The sequence below is a fragment of the Tursiops truncatus genome, chromosome 10 (assembly GCF_011762595.2).
Source record: "Tursiops truncatus isolate mTurTru1 chromosome 10, mTurTru1.mat.Y, whole genome shotgun sequence".
Lineage (NCBI taxonomy): Eukaryota > Metazoa > Chordata > Mammalia > Artiodactyla > Delphinidae > Tursiops > Tursiops truncatus.
Window position 1 is genome coordinate 7,818,184 of NC_047043.1, and position 26,773 is coordinate 7,844,956.

General features: G+C 41.8%; 2 protein-coding genes across 21 annotated transcripts in view; one reads left to right on the plus strand and one right to left on the minus strand.

Annotated features, from left to right (window-relative positions):
• The window catches only part of GCNT2 (glucosaminyl (N-acetyl) transferase 2 (I blood group)), a 148,112-nt gene that overhangs the window by 115,021 nt on the left and 6,318 nt on the right, over positions 1 to 26,773 (plus strand). For 4 of the 20 annotated variants that reach the window (XM_073810311.1, XM_073810312.1, XM_033863822.2 and 1 more), the window contains 2 exons: positions 2,852 to 2,944; positions 12,504 to 26,245. The exons of 1 other annotated variant lie outside the window; for it this stretch is intronic. In XM_073810311.1, the coding sequence (XP_073666412.1) occupies positions 2,852 to 2,944; positions 12,504 to 12,748 (338 nt within the window). In that variant the 3' untranslated portion in view covers positions 12,749 to 26,245. Of the gene's footprint in view, positions 1 to 2,851; positions 2,966 to 3,353; positions 3,606 to 8,839; positions 11,157 to 12,503; positions 26,246 to 26,773 lie in introns of those variants that run through there. 15 more of the 20 variants (XM_073810314.1, XM_019945042.3, XM_019945043.3 and 12 more) reach the window with 6 other exon arrangements.
• C10H6orf52 (chromosome 10 C6orf52 homolog) lies at positions 23,026 to 26,688 on the minus strand. The gene is given in 4 exon segments (XM_019944832.3): positions 23,026 to 23,204; positions 23,817 to 23,862; positions 26,208 to 26,388; positions 26,618 to 26,688. Coding segments are annotated over 4 exon segments (477 nt in total).

The following is a 26,773-nucleotide window of genomic DNA, read 5'->3' on the forward strand; positions in this document are numbered from 1 at the left end:
TTCCATTTAGGTTACCACAGTGCACTAGGTGAGTTCCCTGTGCTATACAGCATGTTCCCATCAGTTGTCCATTTTATACATGATAACAACAATGTATGTGTGTCAATCCCAGTCTCCCAATTCCTCCCAAGCCACCCCTTTCCCCCTTGGTATCCATACCTTTGTTCTTAACAAATTTTTTTTTTTTTTTGGCTGCGTTCAGTCTTCATTGCTGTGCCTGGGCTTTTCTCTAGTTGCAGCGAGCTGGGGCTTCTCTTCGTTGCAGTGTGCGGGCTTCTCACTGCGGTGGCTTCTCTTGTTGCAGAGCATGAGCTCTAGGTGCACGGGCTACAGTTCAGTAGTTGTGGCTCGTGGGCTCCAGAGCGCAGGCTCAGTAGTTGTGGCACACGGGCTTAGTTGCTCTGTGGCATGTGGCATCTTCCTGGACCAGGGCTTGAACCTGTGTCCCCTGCACTGGCAGGCGGATCCTTAACCACTGCGCCACCAGGGAAGTCCTACTGTATGTGATTAAATGGACCCTTCAATCTCTGTGACCCATCCAAAATTTATTGAGATGGAGGTTATTGGAGATAGCACAGTGTTCCTCAAATAGGGAAATTTTGCATCACCAGGGGACATTCGGCAATATCTGAAGATATTTTTGATTGTCACAACTGGGGGGATATGTATTACTGGCATCAGGTGGGTGGAGTCCAGAGATGCTGCTAAACATCACACAATGCAAAATTCTACAACAAGGAGTTGTCCAGCTTACGTTGTTAATAGTGCCAACATGGAAAAGCTCTGGTTTAGCAGAATGGCAGCCTAATGCCCTCCTCTCCCTTTTAAAGGCTTTTTACAGTTCAAAGGTGAGCTAAATATTAATTGGTAATGCATCAGCAAGTATTGGTCAGCAACTTTTGGTCAAAAGAACAACTGAAAGAAATAGAGAAGATGGGTAGATCAGTGCACACCAGTCTAGGAAAAACTCAAAGCTCAAAACCCATTGCTTGGGCTTCCCTGGTGGCACAGTGGTTGAGAATCCACCTGGCAATGCAGGGGACACGGGTTCGCGCCCTGGTCCGGGAAGATCCCACATGCCGCACAGCAACTAAGCCTGTGCGCCACAGCTACTGAGCCTGTGCTCTAGAGCCCGCGAGCCACAGCTACTGAGCCCACGTGCTGCAGCTGCTGAGCCCGCGTGCCTAGAGCCTGTGTTCCGCAACAAGAGAAGGCACTGCAATGAGAAGCCTGCACACTGCAGTGAAGAGTAGCCCCTGCTCGCTGCAACTAGAGAAAGCCCGTGCACAGCAACGAAGGCCCAACACAGCCAAAAAAAAAAAAAACCATTGCTTGGGGGCTCATCATCTTTACTGGAAGATCAGGAATTGTGTCTTGTCACTTACACTATCCCTTACTGCCCAGCACAGTGGTTGGCAACACCAAATGCTCAACAAGAACTTCAGCATATAAAAAAGATATTGTGTTAAAAGATTGCTTGAGTTCCATATGTCTAATATTGCAAACTTCATATAGGAGCGACCCTGGAATCTCTCTCACTTATTAGCACTAAAGACATCGAGTGGCCTGTTTTCTGAGCTTTCACTTTAAGATAAATGTTATCTGGGAAGTCCTAAAATTTTTTGATAATAGCACTATTTACAATAGCCGAGACATGGAAGCAACCTAAATGTTCATTGACAGAGGAATGGAGAAAGAAGACTTGCTTGGTACATATATACAATGGAATATTACTTAGCCATAAAAAAGAATGAAATAATGCCATTTCCAGCAACATGAGTGGAGTTAGAGATTATCATACTAAGTGAAGTAAGTCAGACAGAGAAATACAAATATCATATGATATCACTTATATGTGGAATCTAATTTTAAAAATGATACAAATGAACTTATTTACAAAACAGAAACAGACTCACAGATCTCAAAATTAAACTTATGGTTACCAAAGGGGAAACATGGGGGGAAGTGATAAATTAGGAGACTGGGATTAACATACACACACTACTATATATTAAATAGATAACTAATAAGGAGCTACTGTATATCACAGGGAATTCTACTCAATATTTTGTAATAACCTATATGGGAAAAGAATCTGAAAAAGAATGGAAATACATATCTGATTCACTTTGCTGTACACTTGAAACTAACACAACATTGTAAATCAACTGTACTCCAATAAAATTTTTTAAAGTAAATTTATTTTTTTTAAATAATATTATTATTATTTATTTTTTGGCTGCATTGGGTCTTCTTTGCTGCACGCGGGCTTTCTCTAGTTGTGGCAAGCAGGGGCTACTTTTCGTTGCTGTGCGCGGGCTTCTCATTGTGGTGGCTTCTCTTGTGGAGCACGGGTTCTAGGTGCACAGGCTTCAGTAGTTGTGGCATGGGGGCTCAGTAGTTGTGGCGCACGAGCTTAGTTGCTCTGTGGAATGTGGGATCTTCCCAGGCCAGGTCTCAAACCCGTGTCTCCTGCATTGGCAGGTGGATTCTTAACCACTGAACCACCAGGGAAGTCCCTTAAAAAGTAAATTTAATTAAAAGGCATTGAGACCAAAAATCTCCAGCTTCTTCATCTGCATTATGTTTTCATGCAGTGGCATTTCTTGCAGGCTTGGGCACAAATTATGAAAAAAACCAATGGATTGTTTTTACTGGTGGCAAGTCTAGATCCATAACTACCAACTATTCGCACCATAAGCCTGTGGGGTTTTGTACCAATGATGAAAAATCTGAAATGAAAGATAATATACTGGGAGAAAATAAACATGACTTGGAAGCTTAACTGATGAAATTGACACCTCTCTTTCTTGGTTCTCATTTCTGCTTTTCTTCTTTATCAACATTGCAGGTGTTCCTGGCTCCATGCCAAACGCATCGTGGGCCGGGAATCTCAGAGCTGTAAAGTGGTTTGACATGGAAGATAAACACGGAGGCTGCCACGGTGAGGCATTCATTTGAAACTGTGAGGCCACACTGCTTGTTGGTATTGGCATGAAGGTTGTGGAATACAGGGGTTCTCACAGAGAGCCCTGCTGGTTCATTTAGACCAATCTGTGAATTATTAAACAGAGTAGCAAGAGGCTTCAAGACACAGTCCTTGAAAAGTAAATCTAAGTGTCGTAAAGACATTCTCCAGCTTATAATTTCCTAGGGAGATGTAGAGGTGGGTTCAAATTGTAACGGTGCTTTCTTCTTGCAAGTTTCTGCCTTTTCCTTATTATTCATTCCTCTTTCTGCTCCTTTGGGCATGCAGCGGTTATGAGGAGACAGTGGTCAGGATGAGAAGTGACGTCATGTTCTTACCACTGACTCCCATCCCTCATGTCCGCCTCTGCTCTCCCTACGGACAGGTTTCCAGGTGGCTTGGAGGTGTTTGCTGCAGCTCTGGCATGATGGCAGGTGACAGCAACAAGAGAGGTTTCCCCTCCAAGTGGATAAGAACTAGAAAACAAGGAGTTTTCATTGCTACAGAACCTTGTAAAGAAGGCTTTTCATCAGTCCTGGTGTATATTCGAACTCTTGCCTGGTACATGGTGGGCATGTGTATTTGTTGACTAGGACTAACATAACAAAGTACCATAGACTTGACTTTCTGTTTTAAACCACAGAAATTTGTTTCCTCACGGTCCTGGAGGCTGGAAGTCCGAGATCAATGTGTCAGCAGGTTTGGTTTCTTCTGAGGCCTCTCTCTTTGACTTGTAGATGGCCGTCTTCTCCCTGTGTGCTCACGTGACCTACCCTCTGTGTGTCTGTGTCCTAATCTCTTCTTATAAGGACACCAGTCATATTGGATTAGGGCTCATTCACATGACCTCATTTTAACTTAATTACTTCTTTAAAGGCCCTACATCTAACACAGTTACAGTCTGAGGGGCTGGAAGGTTAGGACTTCAACATATGAATCTGGGGGAAATACAATTCAGCCCATAAGAACAGGCAATAAATATATATACAGTGAATAAGTGATTGAGCGAACGGATGAGTGAGTGAATAGGAAGGTTTGCCCCGTTCTCCCTGTGGTAACGAAGTTTGGCCTCCTCTCCTCTTCCACTCAGTCTACGGCTCTATCCTCAGCCCATCTTATCTACACCTAACATTTCAGATGAGAACATCCAAAGTGCTGCTTCTCTACATCTCTCCATTACACTCACCCTCTTTCCGGTGTCTGTCTCTCGGGGGTCCCCTTGCATTATGGATGACAGCATCCTCGTGTCACTGCACACTCTATTCTTAAGCATAGTCACATCTTTACCTCAATCAGCCCACATGTTCCCCAGAGGACAGCTCATTGCCACCTGCCTGCATTCTCATCGTGGCCTGCCCTCCTAGTGGGGGGAGGGGGATGGAGAGGAGGGTACTTTGCTCTTTGATCTCCTTAGAAAGTGGACCATATCCATCAGGCAGGGTCCCAATATTTGGGATAGGTTGCCTTCTCCACTTCCTTCTATAACCCCTATCACCTTCCCTTTAGAACCATCCTCTGATCTGGTCATCCTCTGATCTGCTTCTCCACCTCTTCTCCAGCTGTGATACTTGAGGACTCCAACATCCACGGCAAGGACCCATGTGATGTGATTACATTACAGCTCTAGCCCCCCCCCCCCCAAAGCTCCTGTCCACTGTGTTTCAGCCACACACACAACCCCCCCAAGTAGAGCTTTACCTTCAGTCTCCTTGTCAGCACCTGTATCCAGGACCTACCTCAGTAGAGAAGGTATAGACAAGTCAGGTTTGCATTTTTATAGGGACCTTTACTGATCACATGACAGGTAGGGGCCATGAAGATAGCCCCTAGCCAGGAACCTACACAGGGTACGATGTTTGGGTAGCCCACGCCCCTCTCAAACAAATGTCTCGTTTTTTTCTTCTCTTAGTATCTGTTATGCCATCTGAAAGCCTTACAGCGTTCATAGCATAAAAAATGTTTGTCCCCAGACCACTATACAGGGAAAAGAAAAAGACATAGTCCAGAGGAAGTAGAACATTTTGCTAAACCAGCAAGTCAGTAATACAATCTGGACCTTTTCCGCTTGGCTGTGAGTAATAGGATTTGTTCCAAACCTGTGAGTGTACCCACTTTACAAACTCTCTTAGCATTTCAAATCACAGAGTACCATTCTAGACCTATGGTCTTTAACCTGGAGCTCCCATCTCTGATTACTATCTGTTTGTCACCCTACTAGTTTCCTTCACCAACTTACATAGTATATATTTTACTGCCTTTCTCCCCAGAACAGAACAGAAGCTCCAACGGGGCTGGGATTTTTGACCGATTTGTTCATTGCTGTATCCCCACATCTGAAATATGTTGTTGTTGTTGTTTTAAATGTGTTTGCTTTTTTAAAATTGGAATTTCCAGAGGTTCGACTTTCCTCCTCCTCCCAGTTTCTTTCTGAGGACCCCTCGTCCAGCCTGTGTACTGTGTCAGCTGTTGTGTGCTGTTCTTGCTAACATTTTAGGTTCCCTTGCTGTTTGATCCTACAAGGCTGATTCCTGCACGTAATCATTCCTGTCATCTGCTTTTTGCCATTTGTGGTTCCTGAAGCAGGACATTGTTGAAGAACGTCACAGAACTGCCCTAAATTCACCCACTGTCTACCTTCAGCTAGACCCTCTGGCTGCCTACTTACTCTTTTATTTACGTCATTATTGTCCTGGTACTCTTCCCGGGGTACACCTTTTGAGCTTTTCTGCCCACCTTTAAGCTCCCAATCTTATGTTAAAACAGCCTTTCTGGGCTTCCCTGGTGGCGCAGTGGTTGAGAGTCCGCCTGCCGATGCAGGGGACACGGGTTCGTGCCCTGGTCCGGGAGGATCCCACATGCCACGGAGCGGCTGGGCCCGTGAGCCATGACTGCTGAGCCTGCATGTCCGGACCCTGTGCTCCGCGATGGGAGAGGCCACAGCAGTGAGAGGCCCGCGTACCGCAAAAAAAAACACAAAAAACAAAAACAAAAACAACAGCCTTTCTATTCTCAAAAGGTGATCAATTCAACTTTAGGAAGAACTTTGAAGATATTTGATTAAAATCTCCTTATCAATTCCTTTGTCATGTCATCCCTTTCCGCCATCTTAGAACATTTTGGACCCATTCTCTCATTGTTGCTTCCTGTTTCAAGAGGAAAAGTTACCTATCCTCACAACCAAGGTCAGCATCTGGTCTCAGTTGTGTGTGGATCCCCCTAAATTATCCCATTGCTCTCTTGCATTCTCAGTGTCTCCCTCTCTGCTGTTTCTTTTCCTAAGCAAAGGTGTACTTACTGCCTCTATCCTGAAGAGCAAGCTGTCTAGGCACCCTCTACTTCATCCAGCCTGGAATCTTCTCTCCTGTTCACTGCCATTTCTTAAGCATGGGCGTGCTGCCCATGTACCGAGTTCTTCCCACCCACTACCCGGTTATTCTTTAACTTCCTTAAACTCCGGCTTTTTTCTCCAGTGATTTTCTCTGTCTACTGAACTTCCTTCCAGCCACATTGAGTTAATCACCAAGTCCTGTCAGTCCTTCTGTGCTCTGCCTCTAATAGCCTTCTTTTCCCACTCATGGCAACCATTAACTTTGAACAGATTTGCTCTCTGGTTTACACAATTACTGTAGTCTCTTGACTGGTTCCTAATGTACCCTGCAAAGCTCTGCAAAATTAATCTTGCTAAAATCTATTTCATCATTTGATTCTTCCATTCAAAAAAGTTCTTCAGGGACTTCCCCGGTGGCGCAGTGGTTAAGAATCCACCTGCCAGTGCAGGGGACACAGGTTCGAGCCCTGGTGCAGGAAGATCCCACATGCTGCGGAGCACCTAGGCCCATGCACCTCAACTACTGAACCTGAACTCTAGAGCCCGCGAGCCACAACTACTGAAGCCCGCGTGCAACAACTACTGAAGCCTGTGCTCCTAGAACCCGTGCTCCACAAGAGAAGCCACCGCAATGAGAAGCCCGCGCACCACAATGAAGAGTAGCCCCTGCTCGCCACAACTAGAGAAAGGCCGTGTGCAGCAATGAAGGCCCAACGCAGCCAAAAATAAATTTAAAAAAAACACAACTTCTCCAGCCCTTTCATAAGAAAGGGATAAAAAGGCCCAACCCCTTTATGGGATAAAAGAGGCCCAACTTTCATCTATTTTAAGTCAGTCAACCATAATAGTTCTACCATATGCAAAGAAATGCTGGAAAGAGTACCAACTTCCTTGTTTTTAACCTGTTCCCCAACAAACTCTATTCTAGCAGAAAATTCTCATCTCTACATTTTCCAGAGGCATTTTCCCACCTGATGCTTTCCCATCCATCTGCCTGATGCTTCCCAATTCTACCCACCTGTGAACTCTCCACTCATCCTTCTCTATCCTTTTATTCAACAACTATTCATTTAACACCTAATATTTACCAGGCACTGTTCCATATGCTGGAGACACAGAAGTGAACACAATGGTCTCAAATTCTAGCTCTTCAGGAGCTTATATTCTAGTCTGGGGAGAAGGACAATAAACAAACACACACGTTTGGTAATAAGTGTCAAAAGGAAAATGAATCAGGAAAGAAGGGAAGGAGGTCAGAGACAGCCTCATATGAGAAGATGACCTTGACCTTGAAGCCGAGCCCTGGCTGGCGCCAGAGGGAGCCTTGAGGCTGTCTGGTAGCAGGACGTGGTACAGGGGAGAAAGCGCAAACACGGATGGATGCCCGGGGTGCTTGGGACCAGCAAGGGGGCCAGTGTGGCTGATGTGAATGTGGAAGGGTTTTTGTGTTTTTTTTTTAAACATCTTTATTGGAGTATAATTGCTTTACAATGGTGTGTTAGTTTCTGCTGTATAACAAAGTGAATCAGTTATACATATACATAGGTTCCCATATCTCTTCCCTCTTGCATCTCCCTCCCTCCCACCCTCCCTATCCCACCCCTCTGGGTGGTCACAAAGCACAGAGCTGGGAAGGGTTATTAAAGGTTATAACTGAATGAGTAAGTGGTGGGAGGTGAGTCCAGGAGAGTCTGAGGAGTCTTGAATGCCATTGGTAGGAATTTGGCTTTTACTGCAAGTGAGATGAAAAGCCATTAGAGGGTTTTGAGCAGCAGAGACATCTTCTGCTTACATTTAAAACAATCACTCTGGCTGTTGTGCTGGGAATGTACTAACAGGCAAAAATGGAGGCGCTGGAAACCAGTTATTGTAACAATTCAGACAGGAAGATGGAGGCGGCTTGGACTAGGATGCAGGTAGTGGAGGTGGTGAAAAGTAGTCAAATTCTATTAGTATTTTGAAGGTTGAGCTGACAGGATTGCTACCAGATTGGATGTGGGGTGTGAAAAAAAGGGGGAGAAGTGCCCAGGGCACTGAAGAATAGACTTGCTGTGGATTGTGATGGGGAAGACTTGGAGAGGATTAAGGACTTGAGACCCGACCTATGGGTGAGGTTTATTACTCACCTAAGAGGAGAGATAAAGTAGGCACTTGGCTAGACCAGGCTGGAGCTCAGAGAAGAGACCTGACCAATACAGCCCATCAAGACTTCTCCCATCTCTACACTTCCAGAGCTTCTCATCCATGAAATCCAAAGTTCATGATACGGTCCACGAACGGCCTTGTGATGCCTGGTGTGTTACTTCTTTGTATTATTTAACTCTCATTTTCTTCAAATGCATGTTTGTACCTCTTTCTCCCCGCAGAAAGTTTAACGTCCTCGTGGGCCGGGCCAGCACAACCTGTTTCATCACAATCCTGTAGCCCTTGACACAGTGCTAGCCACGCAGCAGTTAGGCAGTAACCCTACCATTTTGCAAGCTCACTACCCCCGACTCAAAAACAAGCCTGTTTCCACTGTTTCTTGTTCTCTTCTTTTACAGGCCACTACGTCCATGGCATTTGTATCTATGGAAACGGAGACTTAAAGTGGTTGATTAATTCGTCAAGCCTCTTTGCTAACAAGTTTGAGCTCACTACGTACCCCCTTACTGTGGAATGCCTAGAGCTGAGGCTTAGAGAAAGAACCCTAAATCAGAGTGAAATTGCAATACAGCCCAGCTGGTATTTTTGATCTACTGCCACTCACGACTGAAGGAAAATCGCAGCTGGAAAGGAGAGCTTTTCTTTGTGAGAAAAACCTAGCCTGGGTTACATGAACAGTCTCAGGGCCAAGGTTATGGCTTCAGGACCTGACTACATTATTACATGTTAAAATATTCTCTGGACACCGTGAAATATGCTGTCAGGGTGGTTGTGCAGAGTGATGCTGGCGCTTTGGCCACTCTGCCAGTTTCTTGACGCTCATCTCTGCATCAGGCTAATGTTCTGATCAGTGATAAATAACTGTCCTCAGGTTTGCATCTGATCTTCATCGTATACAAATGTTCTAATGAAAAGGAGAATTGTGGATAATACTATTTAGGAGAAGAAGAACTGGGTTTCTTTGAAGAAGGAATCTTTTATAACAGATCTCCAGCCACACATTGGTGGATATCCCCTGCTCTTTGCTTACCTGCTCGTAGGCATAGAAATCGCTTTTTGGGTAACTGACCAATCTCCTTTACAACTTGAGCTCCTAGAACTGAGAACTAGATCTTGTTCCTGAGTTTCAACAGTAGCATTTTCAAGTTTCCTGTGTCTAAAGTTCTGGATAGAATTTAAAGCCATTCACAGGAGACAGAATTGGAGACAGCAGTCGCTGCCTGCCTCTTCAGTAAAAGGCCCCCGGGGGGAATCCGTTTCTTGAATATTTGTCGGAATGTGCTCTGATCCCTCTTTCTTGTTTTCCATTGAGAACATGGAAAAGTTCTTGAAGCATGAAGAATTTCTAGAAGAGAGGTGCTATTGCATGGGTTTAGCCTCAAGCCTTGAATATCTCAGAGTAAATCACTTTCCTTTATTGCCACTACTCTCCACCCTGACCAAAGTGATCTTATCTGCAAAGTGGAGACCAAATTCTGTCCCGTGAGCCTTTAAGGAGTCCATAGTGTGCTCTGGGTAGCTTTGCAATGCCTGGGGGTCATAGGAGTGCCTGGATTTTTAAAAGCTTTCAAATGTGTGTGAGCCTTTTGGTCACTTCGTCCCATTCATGTATCCAATTCATTCATTCAGCATCTGGTCAATAAGTATTTCTTGAGTGTTTATTATATACCAGACACGTGCAGAGACGAGGAGGAGAAGTAAGTCAGAAGCTTTTTCACTCTAAAAGTCCTGGCAATAACGTGCACGTTGGAAAGGCTGCTCTAGAGGATCTCACAGGGTGGTTGTATTTTAACACCTTCATGTGCGGGGTTGTAGACTGTGATACCAGGCCCAGGATATCAGAAATTACAAAGTGAGGTCTAAATCAGAGATTATTCCCAAGAGAGAAGGGAAGGAGGAGACGGAAGCCACAGCCGATTGTGTTCTGTAGGTGCTCTGCTTGCTCCTTTACGTCTCATGGCCTTCAAATCTCACAACGCTCTCGGGAAGCTCTCATGATCTGTCTGAGAATCGGGATTCTCTTATTGGTCTCCTCTGTTCATTTCCTGAGGTGGAACATTTAGAGAAGGTGAAGTAAAGCCATATTTAGCATCCCAGAATGGTCTCAGTGTTAATATTGAGGAAACGTCCTGTCACGTCAGAAAAATGTGAAGTCTACTCTTATATTCCATCCAGTTCCTTGATATTTATTTATTCTAATGAACAACAGTAACTACAATTAATGATACATTTAATCCACGCAACGTTATTTTTCTCTGTAATTGTGCCTGTTGAATGTTAATCACATTTAATGACTTTGAATTTAATGACTTCTAGTGACTTTGAAGTAAAGCCTTCTTTTTTCCTGCTACTGAAAAAAAAAAAGATGGAACTGTATTGGTTGATGAAGAGTCCAGGGGTAGGGAACACACCCAGAGCTAAAGGCAGAATCTGAAGATACCTTTTTTTTCAACTAATTTACATGACACCACTTGAGAAGAAGGGTTGCTTTACACTGGATCTTTCTCTTGTAGAACAAGAAATCTTTTGGAATAGAAGATGTTTACATGTCCGTTGTTGGTCATTTCTTCTATGTCTAAAGTACTTTAATATTGGAAGAGTGTAGTGTTTGGACTAGTGGATTTCTGCTAGCCCTTGCAGGTGCCCTGAAAACTTTGTTTTCGATGATGTTCCGTGTTGTTTTCTTGGAAATAAATTAATATATTGTTTTCCACCTTTGGGGCTATTGTGCATTTTTATTTGATTGGCATTTGAAGATAATTCTCCTAACATTTTCTAAAAAATACAAATAAATACATTCATACATATGCACATACTTGTCTAAAAATGCCCATCCACTGAAAAATAATTAAGCTTTTCCTCTGTGGAGTGTTGGGGAGAATAATTGGGAATGATAGAGAAGAGAATATAATGGAAGATCAGTTTCATTTAAATTGGGTACAACCATTTTAAAATCTGAGGAAGGAAGAAGTTAGCCTTCTACTCTTGCCTCCTTTATTTACTTTTTAAAAATCAAGGTACAATTTAGGAAAAAGACGTTAATATTATCATAATTATTCGATTGTCAAATGCCAACGTTTTTGAGCAGCCTTTCAGTGCTAAATCTGGCTAAACAAATTTTGCCTCTAACAGACACATGGAAAATGACAGAAATACTGAGGAAAATAACTCATTTAAACAACATCTGATGCACCATTTTTTTAATGCAAAATGTTTAAAAACTGAAGCGAAAAACATTTCAAACTACAAAAACAATAAAAATATATGTTCATAAGAATAGAAAGAATACATAAATCCAACTATGCTTCAATAAAAAAAATTTAAAATATGATAAAATCAAGTTCATAGGTTAAAAAAAATAGAAAGAATACAGAAGAATATAGAATAAAAAGTGAATTCCTTTCTCCAGGAGTAATCACTTGATTGGTGTATATTCTGAAGTGTCTTTTCAGTGCGGTGATATCCTGTGGCAGTGCTGTCCAAAAGAATTTCTGCAATGATGAAAATGTTCTGTATCTACACTGTCCAAGATAGTAACCACTCAATTTAGCCACTGGGCACTTGAAATGTGGCCAGTGTGACTGAGGAAATGTTACTTATTTTTAGCCACATGTGACTAGTGGTTATTGGACTACACAGTTCTATAGTTCTACATCGGTTATATACACGTGCTTGTGTATACGATGGAAATATACACAAAGACACATGTACTGGCTTTTTTTAAATGAGTTGATTATAGAGATGTATAATAGAAATTATATCTTTTTGCAACTTGCTTTTGTGGGCCCTTCAAAAATAAACTTTTACTTTTAGAATAGTCTTAATTTTACAGAAAAATTACAGATAATACCGAGTTCCCATATAACATAATCAATATATAACATTAGTATAATACATTTGTCACAATTAATGAGCCAATATCGATACATTATCACTATTACCTGATATTCATACTTTACGTAGATTTCCTTAACTTTTACCTAATATCCTTCTTTTGTTCATAATATTCATACTTTATGTAGATTTCCTTAATTTTTACCTAATATCCTTTTTTCGTTCCAGGATCTTATCCAAGTGCCACATTGGGTTTAGGTATGTTTCTCCAGTCTCCTCTGGGCTGTGACTGTTTCTCGGGCTTTTCTTGTTTTGATGACCTTGACAATCTTGAAGGGTGCTGGTTGGAGGTTTTGCAAAATGCCCCCCACCCGTTGGTTTTGGCTGGTGTTTTTCTCATGGTTAGATTGAATTTGGGGGTTTGGAGGAGGAAGACCACAGAGGTAAAGTACCACTTTCATCACATGATATGAAGGGTACACACTATCGACTTAGCTTATCACAGCTGATGCTGGCCTTGGTCACCCGGCTTAAGTAGTGTTAGTCAGGATTCTCCACCGTAAAGTGAGGTTTTTCCCTTTTTCCATACGACACTCTTTGGGAGGAAGTCGTTCTTCCGAGCCCATACATAAAGAATGGGGAGTTGGGCTTCCCTGGTGGCGCAGTGGTTGAGAGTCCTCCTGCCGATGCAGGGGACACAGGTTCGTGCCCCGGTCCGGGAGGATCCCGCATGCCGCGGAGCGGCTGGGCCCGTGAACCATGGCCGCTGAGCCTGCGCGTCCGGAGCCTGTGCTCCGCAACGGGAGAGGCCACAACAGTGAGAGGCCCGCGACTGCAAAAAAAAAAAAAAAAAAATCTAAAAATAGGGACTTCCCTGGTGGCGCAGTGGTTAAGAATCCTCCTGCCAATGCAGGGGACACGGGTTCGGCCCTGGTCCGGGAAGATCCCACATGCCGTGGAGCAATGAAGCCCGTACATCACAGCTACTGAGCCTGTGATATACAGCCCGCGAGCCACAACTACTGAAGCCTGTGAGCCACAACTACTGAGCCCGCGTGCTACAACTACTGAAGCCTCTGTGCCTAGAGCCTGTGCTCTGCAACAAGAGAAGCCACTGCAATGAGAAGCCCGTGCACCGCAACGAAGAGCAGCTCCCACTTGCTGCAACTAGAGAAAGCCTGCACACAGCAACGAAGACCCAACGCAGCCAATAAATAAATAAATAAAATTTTAAAATAAATAAATAAAATAAAAATAGAATTACCATATGATCCAGCAACCCCACTCCTGGGCATATATCCAGAAAAGATGAAAACTCTAATTTGAAAAGGTACATGCACCCCAATGTTCATAGTAGCACTATTTACAATAACCAAGACATGGAAGCAACCTAAATGCCCATCAACAGATGAAAGAATAAAAAAGATGTGGTATATGTATACGATGGAATATTACTCAACAATTAAAAAGAACAAAATATTCCCATTTGCAGCAACATGAATGAATCTTGAAATTATCGTACTAAGTCCAACAGAGAAAGACAAATATGATATCACTTATCTGTGGAATCTAAAAATTAATACAACTGAGTTTATTTACAAAACAGAAACAGACTCACAGACATAGAAAACAAATTTATGGTTACCAGAGGGGAAAGAGGGGGAGAGGGATAAATTAGGAGGGATTAACAAATACATAACAATGTATATAAAATAGATAAACAACGAGATTTTCTGTATAGCACAGGGAACTATATCCAATACCTTGTAATAAACAATAAAGGAAAAGAATCTGAAAAAATAAAAAATTCCTTAAAATAAGTAACAGTTTTACCTTTTCCTTCTTTTTCTTGTCTTCTGACACGCAGAAATTTGCAATACAGTTTTAAACGGTAGCAGTGATAGCAGCTGTCCTTGAGTTGTTCCCAACATTAAAGGGCATGTTTAACTCTGGTACATGATGTTGGAGGTTTGAAGTAGATTTCTGGTAGATATCCTTTATTGAGCTAAGAATCAGAATCCCAGAAAATAAGTATAAATAAAAATATATTATGATTCTAATGTTTTTTAAAACCCCAGTTGCTATCTCTTTTTTGTTGCTTAATGGAATTATGAGTGACTTTGGTTTAAAATTTTTTTTTCTTTGCACATATTACTTCAAAAGGTAAGAGGGAAAGGTCACCACTGTTAATCTTTTTACACAGTAAGAATTTAGGAGAGCAGGAACTTCCCTGGTGGCCCAGTGGTTAAAACTCCGTGCTCTCAATGCAGGGGCCTGGGTTTGATCCCTGGTCAGGGAACTAGATCCCACATGCTGCAACTAAATATCCCACATGCAGTAACGAAGGTCCCTCGTGCCACAACTAAGACCCGGCGCAGCCAAATAAATAATAATTTTAAAAAAGAATTTAGGATAGCAGTCTATGCATAGCAGTCTATGCCAAGTGGGAAACGGGAGCGGAGATTCACTTGAACAGACTAAGCAAATAACTGGAGTTTGGGAAGACTAATGCCAGAACTAGAAGTTTCCTGTTGTGACTACTCCCTCTTCTGGTCAGGATGGCTAAGGGCTTAAGAGATCAAGCCAATGGAAAGACACTGGAGGTCAACCTCCCAGGGCCAAGTTCTGACCTTGGAAAGACTAACAGTGATATCTCTGAAAGGAGGTGGGTAAGAGGTGACTCTGACCATGCGCACTTTTCCACGAGGAACGCCTACAAGCTTTGAAAGTGGTGAGCTCCCGGGGTGGCTGTCGGGAAGATTAATTTTGGTGAGTCCTTGGGAGCCAGCGCAGGAAGCCTGACCTCCCTCTTGGGAAGGATACTGGGGGCTGAATGGTCCCAAACAAAAGGGTTCTTATGAAAAGAAGGCAAAATTCAGAAACCATTGGCCAGCATCATGTGTCAAACTGTAAAAGTGAATCTCAGGCGTGTGATCAAGAGCTGAGGCTGTTAGGAGAAATGGTTGAAAAAGTTAGTGCAAGGTGAAAGTGAATTATTTATGAACTTCAAGCCATTTATTTCTATTAAAGTGAATTAATTATTAGTGAGCTTCAGGGCATCAGCTGTACACAAGGCAACAATGGAAGGTTTTCAATGGCTTTCTAAAAGGTTTTATTTAAAAATAACTTTAGACTGCAGAGAAAAGTTACAAAAATGGTACAGAGAATTCTCGTAGACCTTTCCCCCAACTTCTAATGTTAACATCTTACAAAACCAAAGTTCAATGATCAAAACCGGTTTGGTTTGGTTTTTAATTCTATGCTGGCTGTGTGTTGAGAGTCAGAGCCAGGTGACTTTCACCTTTGCACAGGACAGACCAGATGGGTAAGGTGAGTCCCAGTAACGTGTCGTGCCATCACATTAAACCAAATGACCGCAAGGGACTGGTCTCAAATGATATTTACAGATGAAAATTGCACTATGAAAAGGAAAATTCTGTACATTCTCTATTCTAGACTATGGGAATGAGATAAAAGAAAAGGATGGGGGAGGAGAGAAAAGCCATAGTCACATCACTAAGAAAACGGTGGGGAAGGAAGCAGGGGTAGGGCAGTGAAAACGTGTCCTGCGTCTTACAGATCACCGGTTGGGAAACTCTAGATTCATTTTCTTAAGATTTTACTAGATAGGTGTAGTGGGTCGTGAAGAGCAAGGAGGAAAGGCACTGATTACTGCCAGGTCCGCACATCGAAACTCTGGTGCTTAACACCTTTTGTGATCCCCTGCCACATACCTGTGAGCAGGTGAGGCATGATAACTCCATGATTAGCATTCCATGGTGGCTTTCACAGAGGACGCAGCAGGAAGTACCCGAATTAGACTTTCCAGTTGCATGGCTGTGTATCGGAGATGACCCAGTGGAAGAATGATGGTTTAAAAAATAACCACGGTAATAACATGAGATTCTTTGGGGATAACAACTACAAAAAACAACCGAGTGACTTAAATACATGACAGGCTGGTAGAGAAATCTTTGAAAATCAAGGAAATTTACTAAAACACTGATGTTGTAGTCATTACCATACATGGAAATTTTCCTACCTGGATATGTGATCAAGAAAGTTTTCTAAGGGATGGTGGGAATCTGGGCAAATGCCATTTGAAAAACTTCCACAGTATAAAATGGGGGTAAAGAAATATTGTTGTGTTTTCATAGGATTTTTTTGAGCAGAAAGCTTCCACTCATTCCTCTCTATATTTAACAAATGCACTGGGCCAGTTTCAGGTTCCGGGTATACAGCCGTGGATTAAGACTGACAGATCCTTTATATCGTAGTTGAAGGGATAGAAAAATTACAAAAATATATCAACAAACAAGATAATTTTAGATAGTGATTAAGTGTCACTGTGAAGAAAATAAAACAGGGTGAAGTGACAGAGGTCAACAGATGTGGAGAGAGTGGGTTTCTCCTAGATTAGGCTGTTAGGCAAGACCTTGCCATAGAGGGAAGATTTTGAGACTACAGTTTTGCTCTCTGCAATTGATCTCAAAGACTGTAGTTGGACGTTGAGACTTGCCTTTACCAATGTATTTCTTGGCTTTGTTGAAAATCCAGCGAGTCAAGAGATCCTTGAAGAAAAAGTTGGTTCCCGTGCTTGGGCAGGGAAAGTATAAGTCTGCAACAGAGTGTAGCACCAGAAATTAGGGTAGTACTCAGAGAATAATGAGAACATATCAAAAGGCACAGAAGTCACCTTGAAGAGGCTCCTGCTGGCTAATCTGGGACACTTTGAGCATCCAAATAAATATGATAGTAATAGGTTGTAATTCAATAACTGAGTCCATAAATCCATACATGCATATATACATACATATGTACACACCTAAATGGAGGAGAAGGGAAAGCTCTTACAGTAAAAGACCAACTAATAAATACAGAAGGAATAATGGAGTTAGGAAATCATGAATGGTTGCTGTAACTAATGGGTGAAAGTTTGACAAGGAGCAGAATACTTACATAGTTGCAAAATATCTCCCCATAGATTATTTTTTTAAGCATTAAAAAGCACTTATTTAAGCACTTATTTTTTTAAGCATTTAAGCACTTTTTTTAAGCACTTTTTTTTAAGCACTTAAGCACTTATTTTTTTAAGCATTCAATTGTAACTTTACAGTGAAAAAAAAAGCCTAAACACATCATCTAATCAAGTGATCAAAGTTATATCACTGGGAATTCCCTGGTGGTCCAGTGGTTAGGACTCTGCCCTCCATTTCAGGGGACACGGGTTTGATCCCTGGTCAGGGAACTAAGATCCTGCAAGTGGTGCTGCACAGCCGGGGTGAGGGGGGCAAGTTACATTGGGATATAAGTTACATAAAAAGTTACATAACACTGGGACAGATTGACTCACAGTCAATCTGATAGAAAGCGCTGAGGACATAACATCACTTTAGTGGTGTCCCTAAACTGAATAAACTGAATTTGTAGTCATGAGAAAACATCAAACAAACCCAAATTGATCAACATTGTAGAAAATAACTAGCATGGTCCTAGATTAAAGGAGATTACTGAGAAATGAAAATCAATGCAACACATGATCCTGGATTAGATCCTAAACTGGAGGTATAAAGGAAAGCTATAAAGGACATTACTGGGAAAATAGAAAAAAAATAGTATACAGATTGTGGATTAGATAATACTATTGTGTCAATTTTAAATGTCCTGATTATACAAAAAAATTCTTTTTACTTAGGAAGTACCAAGGTGTTTAGAGTGTGAGGTAGCATGACGTCTCCAACATACTCTCAAATGATTCAAAATATGTACACGACACGTACACACAGAATAGGAAAGCAAATGGAACATATACAAACAATTGGTCGATCTTGTACTATTACTTCAGCTTTTCTGTAAGTATGAAAATATATTAACATGAAGAGTTACCAAAAAGCCAACCAACTAGCAAAACAAAAACACCCCAAACCTCACTTGCTTAAGCTTCATCTTGGTGATATGACTGAAGTCATCATTTCTGAAGGAACTCTGACCTTCATGGCACAGCTGTGTATAAGGTGGAACTGAGCTCCTAGTAACTTGTACCCCTGGACATGGTGGTACCACAAGCCAAGTTCCAAGCATAATCCTCTCTGCCCTTTGAGTACAGCAGAAACCTTATTTATCCTTCATAATCAACACTTATCAATCTAGTCAGAACCATGATCTTTCTAGGATCAGCTTGTAAATTTCTTTTTTTTAATGTATGCCTCTTTTTTTAATAAAGTCTTAATCATTGGTAACTTTATTTTTGATTAATTAATTGGTTTTGGCTGCATTGTTTCTTCATTGCTGTGCGCGGGCTTTCTCTAGTTACAGTGAGCGGGGGCTACTCTTCGTTGCGGTGCATGGGCTTCTCATTGCAGTGGCTTCTCTTGTTGCGGAGCATGGGCTCTAGGCGCATGGGCTTCAGTAGTTGTGGCACGCAGGCTCAGTAGTTGTGGCGCACGGGCTTAGTTGCTCCGTGGCATGTGGGATCTTCCCAGACCAGGGCTCAAACTCATGTCCCCTGCATTGGCAGGCAGATGCTTAACCACTGAGCCACCAGGAAAGTCCCTCAGCTTGTAAATTTCTGATAAGAATCCGCTGTGATTCTTTGGAAGACATCAATATAGTGCTTAGTAATCTCCTTTCATGGAAAATATGCAAAAGCCACAAGGAGAATGAGAACTAGAAACTCTAACTTGATGAAACTAGAAGAAATTGAAACTCTAAACCACAAAGTATGCAGAAGGGTTTCCAAAGCAGCAAAGATGGAATACTGTTGCATGTGACAGGAAGCAGACAGGAGATGTGTATTTCTACAAATCTCCAAAAAAACCAGCAAAGAAGATTTCTCCAAGGTGAGGGGACATTCTCAGAGGTATAAACCCAAAAAGCCTTCTCTTTTTTACATTAATGAGTCCAAGGTGCCTAGACAGGCAATAAGAATGTCTATGAACCTGGTTTGGTTCCAAAGAGACAAAGGAGATGAGGCTAAATGAGAAAACTCACAGATAAGCTGAAATTATAACTACGTACCAAAAAACCTACTGCAAACACATTATTCTTTTTTTTAATCTTTATTGGAGTATAATTGCTTTACAATGTTGTGTTAGTTTCTGCTGTACAACAAAGTGAATCAGCTATAAGTGTACATATATCCCCATATCCTCTCGCTCTTGAGCCTCCCTCCCACCCTCCCTATCCCACCCCTCTAGATTGTCACAAAGCATCAGCTGATCTCCCTGAGCTATGCGGCTGCTTCCCACTAGGCATCCATTTTACATTTGGTAGTGTATATATGTCCATGCCACTCTCCCACTTCATCCCAGCTTCCCCTTCCCCCACTGAGTCCTCAAGTCTGTTTTCTATCTCTGCATCTTTATTCCTGCCCTGCCACTAGGTTCATCAGTACCGTTTTTTTTTTAGATTCCATATGTGTGCATTAGCATATGGTATTTTTCTCTCTCTGACTTATTTCACTCGGTATGACAGACTCCAGGTCCATCCACCTCATTACAAATAACTCAGTTTTGTTCCTTTTTATGGCTGAGTAATATTCCATTGTATATATGTGCCACATCTTCTTTATCCATTCATCTGTCAATGGACATTTAGGTTGCTTCCATGTCCTGGCTATTGTAAATAGTGCTACAGTGAACGTTGTGGTACATGTACCTTTGTGAATTATGGTTTTCTCAGGATATATGCCCAGTAGTGGGATTGCTGGGTCATGTGGTAGTTCCATTTTTAGTCATATTATTCTTTTTATTTTTAAATTTTTTTGCAAACACATTATTCTTCTTCTTCTTTTTTTTTTTTTTTTTTTTGTGGTATGTGGGCCTCTCACTGTTGTGGCCTCTCCCGTTGCGGAGCACAGGCTCCGGACGCGCAGGCTCAGCGGCCATGGCTCACGGGCCCAGCCGCTCCGCGGCATGTGGGATCCTCCCGGACCGGGGCACGAACCCGCGTCCGCTGCATCGGCAGGCGGACTCTCAACCACTGCGCCACCAGGGAAGCCCTGCAAACACAGTATTCTTAATGGTGGAATCTCAGAAGGATTTCCTTTAAAGTCTGTAATACAGATGTCCACTACCAATCCTATATTCAACATTTTCAGTGAAATTGTAGTCACCTGAATAAGGTAAGAAAAAGAAAAAACTTGTGTAAGAATTGGAAAAGAAATTAATTTGCCATTATTTTCAGACAGTGTGATTGTCTAGAAGGTAGATAAGCTAAGAGCCTATAGGAAAGCTACTAGAATTAGTAAATAAAATCAGCTTGCTGAATATAAGATCATTATATATAAGTGAACGGTGTTTATATATACCAGCAAAGAATATTTCAAGCAATAATAAAAACCCATAAATTACTAAGGGTAAATCTAACAAAAGATGTACAGACTTTAACATATAAATTTTATAAAAGACTTAAAAATGGACTGCTATAACAACTGCTGGGCCTGCGTGCCACAACTACTGAAGCCTGCGCTCCTAGAGCCCACGCGCTAAAACAAGAGAAGCCACCACAATGAGAAGCCTGCACACTGCAACGAAGAGTAGCCCCTGCTTGCTGCAACTAAGAAAGCCCGCATGCAGCAATGAAGACCTAATGCAGCCAAAAATAAATAAGTAAATTTATTTTTAAAAAGAAATAATTATTTTTAAAAATGGAGTGCTATACTATTTTCATGGATTGAAAGATTCAATATTTTAATTGAATTAAATAATTATCTCCCAATTAATTTATAAATTTCATGCAGTTCCAATAAAAATCACTGCAGAATTCTTTTTTTTTTGAAATTTCCGCATTCATTTTATAATCTATATTTAGTCTTTCAAGTTAGAATGTCCAAAGGTTACATAATAAGAGAAAAAGTTAATATAATTGTATCATTCAAGAAATAAATTTGAAGTAGCCATCTACTACAGAGACCATCTCAGAAACTTACATACACACAATGTACCTCGCACTGACAGGTTTACTGTAGTGGCCTTGTTGCTAAACTATGGGTACACATTTGTTAAGGACAAAAAATTCTTAGAGGTGAATAATAGCAAATAGTGATATGGTCATAAACAACTTCAGACAAACTATAGAGGTTTTCACTGCAGAATTCTTAACAGAATTTTACAAGCTGATCCTAGTACTAATTTGCAAGTTTAAGGACCCAAAACTGCATGTCTCTATAGTTTTACTTCAGTTTTCTTTCGTTTATTAACTGTTTTCTTAGGTGGTGGTGCTTCTCTTTATTGAATTGGGGGGTTCTCTTTCATGTTTCAGTTTTCTTCAATTGTTTTTGATATTTATTGGTGTGTCCCAGCCACTTACACCAAGAACCAGCAACCGTTTTCTACGAAAGGCCTGAAAATAAATATTTTAGGCTTTGCCGGCCACATACGGACTCTGCCATGTATTCTTTGTTTTTGTGGGGTTTTTTTGTTTTTGTTTTTAACACTTTAAATGTAGAAATGTAAAACCCATAGTCAGCTTGCAGGAAATACAAAGTAGGTCACAGGTTAAATGGCTACCCTTGCTCTGAGTCTACACTCCTTCCTGTTGCTTCATGAAAGTGGAGGATGAGAGATAGGACTGACTTATCAGATTTCTCATGATTCAGTTTTCCAACCACTGTCCAAGGTTGGTCCACGGAGAATGCCACTGTGTGACAAAGTCTCACTGGTGCTTGGCAAAATGAGAAGAAAGGAAGAGCAAGTTTTTCATAAAGCTTGATTTCTAAAATTTAAAGAACCGGTCTTTCTTTTGTTTTTTGTTTTTTTGGTTTTTTGCGGTACGCGGGCCTCTCACTGTTGTGGCCTCTCCCGTTACGGAGCACAGGCTCCGGACGCGCAGGCTCAGCGGCCATGGCTCACGGGCCCAGCCACCCTGCGGCATGTGGGATCTTCCTGGACCGGGGCACGAACCCGTGTCCCCTGCATCGGCAGGCGGACTCTCAACCACTGTGCCACCAGGGAAGCCCAAGAACCCATATTTTATAAGAGACACGGTCAACATATGCATTGAAGTTTCAGAACTGGTGTTTATGGGAGTCCAATTCCTCTATCTTAGAAGGCTGATCATCTGTTTTGATCAAGCACACTTTTTCCATGCTGAGGATTCAGCTGTGACAAGTGAGTTTCCACTGACTTCTGCTGTCTAGTTCTCTCATAAGAGAGCCTGAGGGTCAGGAAAAGGAAATCAAACATCTAGTTCTAATGTACATTTTTCTATACTAGATGCAGGTGAGAAACCTTGTATTGTCTGTGAGCAGAGGAAAGCAGCAAATTATACCAGAGTAGCTAATGCCACCATCAGTTCAGGTTAGGCCCATCTCGTATTAAACCTATTATCTTTTTTTTAAAATTGATTTACAATGTTGTGTTAGGAAACCTATTTTCAAATGTCTTAACAGCGCAGCCTGTTCTACCATGATAGTTCTGCGACCTCTTCTGGCACTTACATAATATAACATACTTGGGGCCTCCCTGGCGGTCCAGTGGTTAAGACTCTGTGCTTCCAATGCAGGGGGCGTGGGTTCGATCCCTGTTTGGGGAACTAAGATCCCACATGCTTCGTGGCACAGCCAAAAAATGAAAAAACAAACAAAACCGTAATGTAACCACACTTCTGGAAATGAATGTGCTGGTGAAATTTATTTACGTTATGTTCTCTCATCTCAATCACATCTAAGTCTTGGAAATCTGTATTTGCATACAGAATCCAAGACATTCCTGGGAGAATTTTTTTTTAACAAAAACAAAACAAGATACAATCAATGTGATAGTTGGGTAGCTTAATGAACATCTTGCTTTTGGGGGGTCTCATCTGGGATTTCAGAGTGAACTGTATCCAGAGGCTGCCAGTGGCAATTCATGAGAGAGTCATAGAGCTCTTCACTTTCCACCATAAATTCTTTGTTTAACTCCTCAATATTCAAATGAAGATTTGGATCTGCAGAAGCCAAGAACACATATGAAAAAAAAAAATACAGTTTTACAGGACACATAGTAGAAATGGCTTAAAATTAGAGCTTTTAAAAACACATTAGCAGGAAATATTGCAGACATTTAATGTTAAATTTTTTTAATTGAGTGTTTACTTTCAATAAGACCTAAAAATAGAAATTGAAGCTAAGAAAGTAGTGCTACCAGACTCAGTGAGCGTCTAGATGGAGAAGATGGATGGAATTGAGAGATAACGCCCGTGGAGATGAACGGACAGGACTTGGAAATGCGTTAAACTTGGAGCAGAAGAGAAAGGAAGGGTCGAGGATGAGTCTTGAGTTTCTAGCATGAGGACTTGGGCAGATACAATGCCAAAGAGTGAACCAGAACTAAATCCCTACAACAGGGCTTTGAAAAATAATCATGCTGCTTTATCTGTTTAGTTAACAGATTGTTATAAGTGAATAAATTGTTTATAGCGACTAATTCAGAAACAGAGGAAGACCTACACTAGAATTCTCCAGTAGGAACTTTCAGTTTCTAGCCAGCTGAGTGAATGAGGAACCTGGAAAAGGGGTTAGTTTTGTTTTCAACGAGGGCAACAGAAGTTTTCTGTTACCTTCTAGTGAATCTTCATCTTGGTTTTCAGCCAGAGCTGTGGTTTCCTACAATGAAAATCAGTATTTTAAGAAAAAACTAATTTTACTTAAAGGGTTACTCACTCCCTTGGAAGAATTTAGCTCTCAAAAATAATATACATTAAACTCCCTTTTGATCAACTTTACTTTGAATTTTGATTAAAAGAACCTTTCAATGATATAAGTGCAATGGGTGAACCGCGTCCATAGAAGAAAGTCACAAAGACGAGGCATCAGACAAAGGCGTCTGGCTTCTCTGAAGTTTTGGGGAACTAACTGACATCCTGGGCCCTGGGCGAGGAACCAGACAGCAGGGACCCTGGCATCAGACTCCACAGGTACTGTAATAGGTACCCAACTCTCCACCTGGAGCTCTGCCCTTCCTTCCAGGTGACAATCTGCAAAGTCTCCATGAGCACATACCCCTCGTGGCCTTCTAATCACACCCCCTGCCGCACCCCATGTCTCAGCTAAGGACCAGGACAGTAGATGCTTAAGGAAGTGCAGAGGCTACAGAAAAGCAAACCAATCAATTATCTTCTTACGTAAGGAATGAAGTTAATTCCAGAAGCACTCCCCAAATAAATCTTGGTTAGTTACTCCAGACTCTGTGGGCTCTCCTGGGACAATGCAAGTTTTTACAACTCCTCTCTGCACGCACCGGCTGGGAACCTGACTTTGTCAAGGACACACAGCTGATTCCAGGGTCCCTGCTGTCTAGTTCCTCGCCCAGGCCCCAGGAGCCGAGTTAGTTCCCCGAAACTTCAGAGAAGCCAGACGCCTTTGTCTGATGCTAATCCTTTGTGACTTTTCTTCTATGGACTCAGTTCACCCATTGCATAATTGGTTAATTTCTGAAGTTGATAATATACTCAAACCTATACCTCTCTATTTAAAGATACAAAGTTAACCACAGGAAGTCAGACCATCTCCCAAAAGAGCACAAAAAAAGAGAGAAGTGAAAGAAGAAAAATACGATAAAACCTCAGGTGGGAATTCCCTGCTGGTCTAGTGGCTAGGACTTGGCACCTTCACTGCCGAGGGCCTGGGTTCAATCCTTGGTCCGGGAACTAAGATCCCGCAAGCACCGAGGCACAGCCAGAAAACCCAAAAAAAAAAAACAGCCTTGAAAAATTGGAAATGAAAGTCTGGGCAAAAAAATACCAAGCAAACGCACGTTTTAAAAACTGAAGGCTTAGGTGTTAAAGCCAAGGCTATCACACGAAGTGTTACTGTGCACACAAATTGGGGAAAAAATTTTGTAACACTTTGACTGCAAAGCGCTAATTTCCCTATTATGTAAATATCTCACACAGTCAAGAAAAGGGGGGGACACAAGGAAAAAGGTAGACAAAGGACACCAATGAAATCACAGAGCACAGATACCAATAAACACTTGAAAGTTATTTGCCTCCAATGAAAGACAAATGCCTTCCTCACCTGTCAGACTGGCTAATCACACACAGAACCTCATGGAGAAGCAAGTCATACCATCAATGGAAAGTGTAAGCTCAGGCAGGCTCTTTGGAGAGAAGCTTTTGCTGTTTAAGATGTTAAATGTCATATCCTTTAATCGAGAACGTCCCCTTCTAGAATTTTTCCCTTAGCCAAAAAACACTCAAATTCTTGAAAAGAGGTAAAAGGAAGTTTGTTAAAGCACCGAAAACATTTAAAATGTCAGTCGATAAGTGATGAGCTAAAATCACAGCACATCCCAATGGGCAACTTTTAAAGAAAGCTTTCCTGGTGCAACATAACAACAGCAAGCAAGGAACAAACTACTAAGACTATCCGACACTGTCCATTCTAGTGAAGGCGCCTCGAGCTCCCCAAACAGAAAGTAAGCCCATTCACAGTGACTTAGTGAGAGTAGAAGGGAAAATCTAGAGGCCATACATCCACTTGAACAATGCTTTCTTCTAAGTGGGGACGGAACGGGGAAGAGAGTGGGGTGGTGGAGACTTTCTCTTACTCCAATACCTCTTTTAAAGAAATATGTTACTTTAGTCATCAAAAAATTACAATGTGTTAATGTTTGCTGCTACAGCAAAAAAAAAAAAAAAAGTACCTCTTGTCCAATTTTAAGTGTTTAAGGGTAAAATCTATTGAATGATGCTAAGCTACAATTTAGTAGCAAGAATTCCCGCACAGACTTCACCAACCTATTATGTTTGGAAAACAGTGAGGACTGAAATTGTTTGCAAGTCAAAATGTCTCAGGTCATCAGCTTTTCCTCTCTGGTACTAAATTAGGGAGCAGAAGCCAGGGCTGTGGGAATTTGAATGAGAGGATCTGGAAGCGTGAGGAAAGGAAAAAAGATGTTTCCATACGGGGCACCCAAACCACCCAGTATTAATGCCAGGGAGAGATACCTTGGGTGTAAGCGAAGTTTCAACTGGGTATCCGGAGGTCTCACACACAGAATAAAGGTTGGGTCCATTTCCATCCGTTCCATAGCCACAGCTATAGCCAGAAGGAGGATAATAGCTGTGCTGTTGCTCGTACCAGTTGCCAAAGGGGTAACCCTGGCAGGAATGGAAGTCTGGCTTCACTCTGAGAGCAGAAGGGAAAGGACAGGAATGACATCACCAATCAAGGCAGAATCACTCAAAAACCCAGGACTCCCTTGTCTTTCCCAGACGTTACACGTAAGGATGATTTCCACTTTCATTGTTTTAAGCACACCTATTTTCAAAGCAACAGTTTGTAAACTGCCAAGTCGTATAAGAAACAGAACACTACCGGTCTCGCTTTTCGTTCAGAGTAGGAAAAATCAGCTCACCTTTGCCAGTACCAGTAATAATTATTTTGTTGCGCTATGCCGAAACCTGCAAAACTCTCTTGTTCAGCCATTTATCCAGACCCTTGATAAAACGATCGGAAATCCACACTTTTGACTCCTGCATACACAATTCCAGCTCCTGGTCTAAACCCGCTC